Raw genomic sequence first — 6,421 nt, 5'->3', positions numbered from 1 at the left:
ATTTATAAGAGAGGAGAAAGTGTGTGTTGAGACAGAATTTTCCTATTATTTGCTAAAATAAAGATTTTACTATGCTTTTTTTTTTAAATATAATAAAAAAGTTGGGTCACCGTGCTATTTTACAAGCTACGGGTCATTGAAAATTGCCAAAATTTGGTTAGATTTGATTTTGAAAAAAACATACTTGTGTGCATACAAAAATTCTTTGAGAAAGAATTTTGAATAATTGTGGGAAGATAGGTTACATCATATGTTTTAAGAAATAAAAAGAAACAATGGTGCTACTGAACTAGTTTTCTCGCTGCAAGTAATAATAATAATAAAAATGAATTCCCTATTAGTCCAGTATGTTTCTTTTACTGAAAGAGTAATATATCCTCAAATGGCTCATTTGAAAAGAAAAATTTCATCAAAAATTAAGGACTATTGTTTTTTATGAAATTTATGTTGCTAGATTCATACTTCAGAGGACACACATTACCTTTTAATAACCGTTGCTCAGGAATATTTCTGTAGCTAAGTAGTTGATTAGAAATTTGTGAACTCAAATTGAAGTAAATATTCATTTGTAACTTCAAGTTATTCTCAAACCAACTATCTTATATGGAAAATATGGTTATTTGTACAGAGACATCATTTCCTATGTGCAAATTATATCATGTAGTAAAAATGGTTGCTAGGCAACATTTTTTTTACCGGAACCAAAAATTTGTTTTTTTTCTAAGTTGTCTTTACTAATGCTAGCAATGGTTTGAATTAAGACTTCTTTTGAAAGAGGGCCAACACGCCCATTTTCATAAGTACATTCTCCTTTGCCGATTTAGGCAAATATCAAGACCAATTGGTACTTTGATTGTACACTCCAAGATGGCGCTAGATTCATCTGACAACCCCTATTAAGAATAAATACCCTTTAAGGTCAATTTGGGGTAACTATCGTTTATGTTAGTATTAACCTAAATACATTAATATAGAATAAGCTTAACATTTATAGTTACAAGAGTAACTATAAAAAAAGAGTACATAATTGGGATAAGGAAACAAGAGAAATGCTGTTATTTGAATTTTTCTCCTTAAGTACTAGTATTCATTTAAAGGCAAACCGCCTATATGAAGTAAAATGAAATTTTCAAATATTTGAGTAAATGATGGAGTCTTGTTGGTAATTTTTACTATTAAGTTGTTCATTTATCCATATAAGTTTCAATAAAAAATAATGTTTTGTTACATTACTTTTCTACATGCGTTGAAGATTCAAGATTAAGAACATAAATGTAAAACAGGAGCCCCCCTAGTAGATGATATGATGATTCGACTGGTATTTTTTCGTAAAATTGATGAAATACTTTGAAAAAACAGCATTTGTAATTCAAGCAAGAAAAGGAAACAACGCTTTGTCTACAACAGTTCTTGTCTATAACAGTTCTTGTCCATTCGTTTTTGATGCGTTATGTTTTTTGATTTTGCCATGTGATTATGGACTGTCCAAATTGATTTTCCTCTGAGTTCAGTATTTTTGTGATTTTACTTTTTGCTGGCGATTAATGAGTAAACTAATGTATGTGAATTATTTAAGAAACACAATACCTGTTATTTAAAGAAATCTAGTGAAGAGTCTAAATAGAAGAATGAATCAAAACTTTAGTAAAGCACCAATACAAGGATGGTTGCCATGCATTTTCTGATTATATAAGAATGGCTGGTAAAGTTAATGCTGAAAATATTGACCCCTCAACTTTTAATTAGGATGTTTACCATAATTTGTATCAATCTGAACCCAACTAAGCATGGTTGCTAGGTACTTTTATATCAAGTAAGGGTCGTTGCTAAGAACTTTTAACATTACCTTGACCTCTGGCATTTTGCTTCTAAACAAAATGTAGACAAAATTTTGTCTTAACACTTTTTCTAAATACATTTTGGGTTTATTTGATAAAATTTCTAACAAAATTAAATAAAAAAAAGACCTAAGGTCAAAGTCAAGGTCATTAAAAACCTTTGACCTTGAGGTCAACTTTCAGGTCATTGAATGCACAACATGTCCCAATTGATTTTTATTTGGTATTTGTCACTGTTTTTAAACTATTCAAATAGCAATGTCAAAATTTTTCTTCAAAATACAAAAAAAGACACTTTTATGTTCCCATAGCAACCACCCTAGCAACCTATTTCCCAAACCTTTAATGATAAATTATTTCTGGGCAACAGCCATAATTTACATTTATCAGTTTAGTATAATTGGTTGTGGATGCAAAAGTGTAAAATTATGCCATGCAAAATGCCTATAATTTGCCTTTTTGAAATCAGGGAAAATTCCACTATTAGAACCAGTGCTGCCCCCTTTTTCCCCTTTTGTCAGAATAATTTTTATCTTTTATCTTACTCATAAAGTGTTATATTTTAATGAATTATAGTTAAAATATTCATTAAACTTGAAATGGATGCATGATAACAGCTTAAAATGGGTCATTTTTTATCCTCGAAAAATATTTTTGGGGCAAAATCCAAGGGGACCCGTAACCATGGCAACGGGGGCATAAACAAAAATGTTGTCAACATTTTTCTTGTTAGTTTATCGATAGCTACCAACAGAACAAGTTTCAAGAAAATCTGAGACTATGCGTGCCGCAACTTGGTTGGTGGTTACAGAGAACTGCTATTAAATATGTGTTTGAACATTGGCACATGACGTGATAAATGCTAACAGAGAATAGAAGTTAACGCATATGAACTATACCCTGATGTATTATGTGTTTTGCTGGAGATACGTATGTATAAACACAACACAAACAGTAGGACAACCGGAAGCGCCTGAGTAAGGATTTCGCCGCTCAGTGATACGGTTCACTAGTCGACGTTGTCAACACGTAATGGCGGCCATTATTTGACGTTGGATTTGGCATTCCATGCTGAAAAGTTGCATTAATTACATTCTTGGATGCTTAATCTTTATGCTGAATAACACAAAAGGTAATGGTTTATACCAGATATTTTAGTAAATTACTATCAAATAAGTCGGATCCAAAGAAATGATTTAAACGGCAAAAATAAAATCAAACATGAAAATAGAAATCCAATATATCATCATTTCCTTATAATATACTGTATTGAATCAACTATATACGACTCATATACTGGTGAATTACTTTCGGATTTCGGTCTAAGGTATCCGCACTTGTCTCCGGAAATACTATACCCACACAAGTTGTCAACATCCGTTTTTAAACTGGTCAAGGTGTTCTTCACGATCTCCATGGAAAATATTCACGCTTTCATTTTTTGCTCAGATAATAGAACATTGTAAATCTCTAAGTGAAAATACGGACCCTAATGAATCAAATTCGAAAGCACGTATGATCACGTTTCATGCCGATTGCAAGTTCTCGAAAAAGGGGGGTACACATGTAATTTCAATGCCCCATAAATTGAAAAATATAGGCTACTGAGGCACCACGAATTTTGATGAACGTCTCGGGTTCAACTCAAAAGTGGACCCCATACTGGCCCATAGACGGATTTAGGGGGAGGGGGGGGGTGCAGGCTCCCTCTTTTTGGGAAAAAAATTGGTTGCTTACATAGGGAATCAATGAAGCGTGACTAGAGCCCTCTTAGGTCAGGCAGTGGGCCCCCACCTATGAAAATTTCTGGATCCGCCACTAGACCCACTTTTACTGTTGGATGTTTTATACCAGGTATAATATTTCATTCGGAAAAAAATATTTGTGTCCCTGATTTCATATATATATGTCATGAACATATGTACACCAAAATGTAAAATTCATAAAAATTAAATCTTTCATAAACATAAAATACAAGGTACAGGCACAGGCTCCTCTTTCCCATACACAAAAAAAATAGATAGCTATGCATCCTCTAAATTCATATCTCATATTTTAAAAGAAATTTACACATTGAAATTAACCACTGAATCATCCACCCATTTCAGAGCTTATACATGTACATGTATCTCATGACCAGGAATTATTACAAATGTGATATGCCTGTACAGATTCTTTATATCCATTATGTTATATTATTCCTATCATGCCTATAGGCTATAGTTATATATTTTTACAACTAATCATGCTAATTATCATGCTACTTAGAAATGATAATCCATTGACAATATTAATTTCTTTCAAAAAATATACTCCAACTTGATTGATATCATAACATTATCAAAATAATGGTGTTATGACAGTGGTGGTTCATTGATTCAAATTAAAAAAAGGTTGTGAGTGCCCTGAAACTGTAAAAAAAAATCAGCTTGCATATATTTATGTACACTGTACACTATTATAATACATGTTTTCTTTGCCTGTAACTTTTATGTATTGAGCAGAAATTTATAATAATAGATATATAAAATTTCGAATGGAAATGGGTTATGTGTCAAAGATAACAGCAACCCAACCAAAGAGCAGACAACAGTCTACAGCCACCGATGGGTTTTCATTGGATCAAGAAAATATGTTTTTTTTGGTAATTTATTTGGCAAATTTGTATTCATGTGTTGATAATAACAATGCAAAATTAATTCAATTTTGATTTGAATAATTTAGTATTATAGATTTAGTAATTGTATGTACATTTGCTTTATATTTACAGGATGGAGAAAGATGTTCACTATGAATCAAAAATTCAAAACAGAGGACTTTTATATACCAACAAAAACAATTGCAGTACATGCACATATATACATGTATAAAAGGTATGATATACATACATGATACAGCAAGAAAACAGTAATCAAATGGAATGTCAAATTATTTTGTTTAAAATAGAAAACAAGATGACTAGAATATATTAACATGATTAGGGTAAGAAATCCAAATGTGTCTGTTCAGGGTAACACCAGTGTGTTATTTTACAATGCGCTATGATTTCAATCTCACAAATATGAATTAACACTATTTTGATAATGAAATAGACTGAAAATAACAGTCAGACAGGAAAATAGCCAATGGAATAAATTTGGAATGGAAGTTAAAATTTATAGTTTATAGGTCCAAGAATCATACACAGACTTTAAGACCAAATGGTATACTTTTAATAGTTTAAAGATTTTATGCTACATGTATTATCTATGCTGTATAATTTCAAAATAGTTTCATTTGGATTTAAAACTTAATTTCAAGAATGAAGGGTTCAGTAATTTAAGATTCGTTAATAAAGATTTAAAACAATATAAGGGAATTAACTCTTATATGATGTGCATCATATTCATATCCATGAGAATGTCAGAAGTGTTTAAATAAACTTGAATTTTTTTTCAGATACATGTAAGAGAATGATTTAAGCAGACCATATTTGGGTCAATGATGCCCATAACAATGAAATATAATATATTAAAATCATCATTTATCATTTATCATTACTTTTCAATTGAATCAACAAACTTAATTTAATAACACATTTATTGTTTTAATTTTCAGTACACTGTCAGCATGGTCAGAAGAATAATTTTACTGGAGGATTAAAATTTTGATACCTGGAATCAGCAATGAATATGAAAATGAAAATGAGATATATTCATGTACAGAATGGTAACCGAGGTGGTTCAATTGTTTATTAGCAGACATTTTTGTCGAACTTATGCAGGATTGAATAAATGAAACTTAAGCTGACTATGGGCTCAATGTGTAGTAAAAAGAGGATTTTGAAATATATGCAAGATTCATCAACATTACAATGTGCACAAGTGAAATATCACCTTATTTATTAAAAAAAAAAAAAAGATTATTGACTCAGTTGTTTTCTTGAAAAAAAAGTTTCAAAGCAATATCACTGTTGTATACTTAATAAGATTCCTCATTTTTCTTGAACCTGCAACTTTTGTTGCAGAAAGCTCTACAAAGAAATAGTGGTCTGGCCACTATGGAAGTGGGGTTAGGTAACTACTCAAAAGACTTATATTTTAAAGGGTTGAAGACCTGGATGCTTCATCCTTGGTATATAGATGCCTCAGGTTAAGAAGTTTCTCTCAGGCACATGTCCAATGTCCTTGACCTCATATTCATGGTTCAGTGACTTCTTGTAAAGAAAGTTAAGATTTTTTGTAATGTTAAATTCTCTCTTATTATAAGTAATAGGATAACTATATTTGGAATGTCATACCTGGCAAGGTCCTCATGCCCGTCAGACAGTTTTCACTTGTCCTCTTTTCATGGATCAGTGAACAAGGTGGTCAAGTCCATATCTCAGATACAACATGTATAAGCAATAGGTCTAGGATAGCTGGTGTATGGAAGGACTGTAAGGTGTAAATGTCCAATTGCAGGTGTCATCTGACTTTGACCTTATTTTCATGGTTCAGTGGTTATACATGTACATGTAGTTAAGTTTTTGTGTTTGGTCTGTTTTTCTTATACTGTATACAATTGGTCTACTGTATTTGGTGTATGGAACGATTGTAAGGTGT

General features: G+C 31.4%; 1 protein-coding gene across 1 annotated transcript; it reads left to right on the top strand.

Moving 5' to 3' along the window:
* The first annotated feature begins 1,695 nt into the window (after positions 1 to 1,695).
* On the top strand, positions 1,696 to 5,707 carry LOC134711290 (uncharacterized). Its single transcript, XM_063571857.1, has 4 exons — positions 1,696 to 1,702; positions 3,166 to 3,351; positions 4,609 to 4,711; positions 5,436 to 5,707. The coding sequence occupies exons 1-4, from the start codon at positions 1,696 to 1,698 to the stop codon at positions 5,461 to 5,463; spliced, it is 324 nt and encodes a 107-aa protein (XP_063427927.1). The 3' UTR covers positions 5,464 to 5,707.
* The last annotated feature ends 714 nt before the right edge of the window (positions 5,708 to 6,421 follow it).

This window comes from Mytilus trossulus, chromosome 1 (assembly GCF_036588685.1).
Source record: "Mytilus trossulus isolate FHL-02 chromosome 1, PNRI_Mtr1.1.1.hap1, whole genome shotgun sequence".
Taxonomy (NCBI): domain Eukaryota; kingdom Metazoa; phylum Mollusca; class Bivalvia; order Mytilida; family Mytilidae; genus Mytilus; species Mytilus trossulus.
Note: the sequence above shows the minus strand (reverse complement) of the source record. Positions and strands in the feature narration are given on the sequence as shown.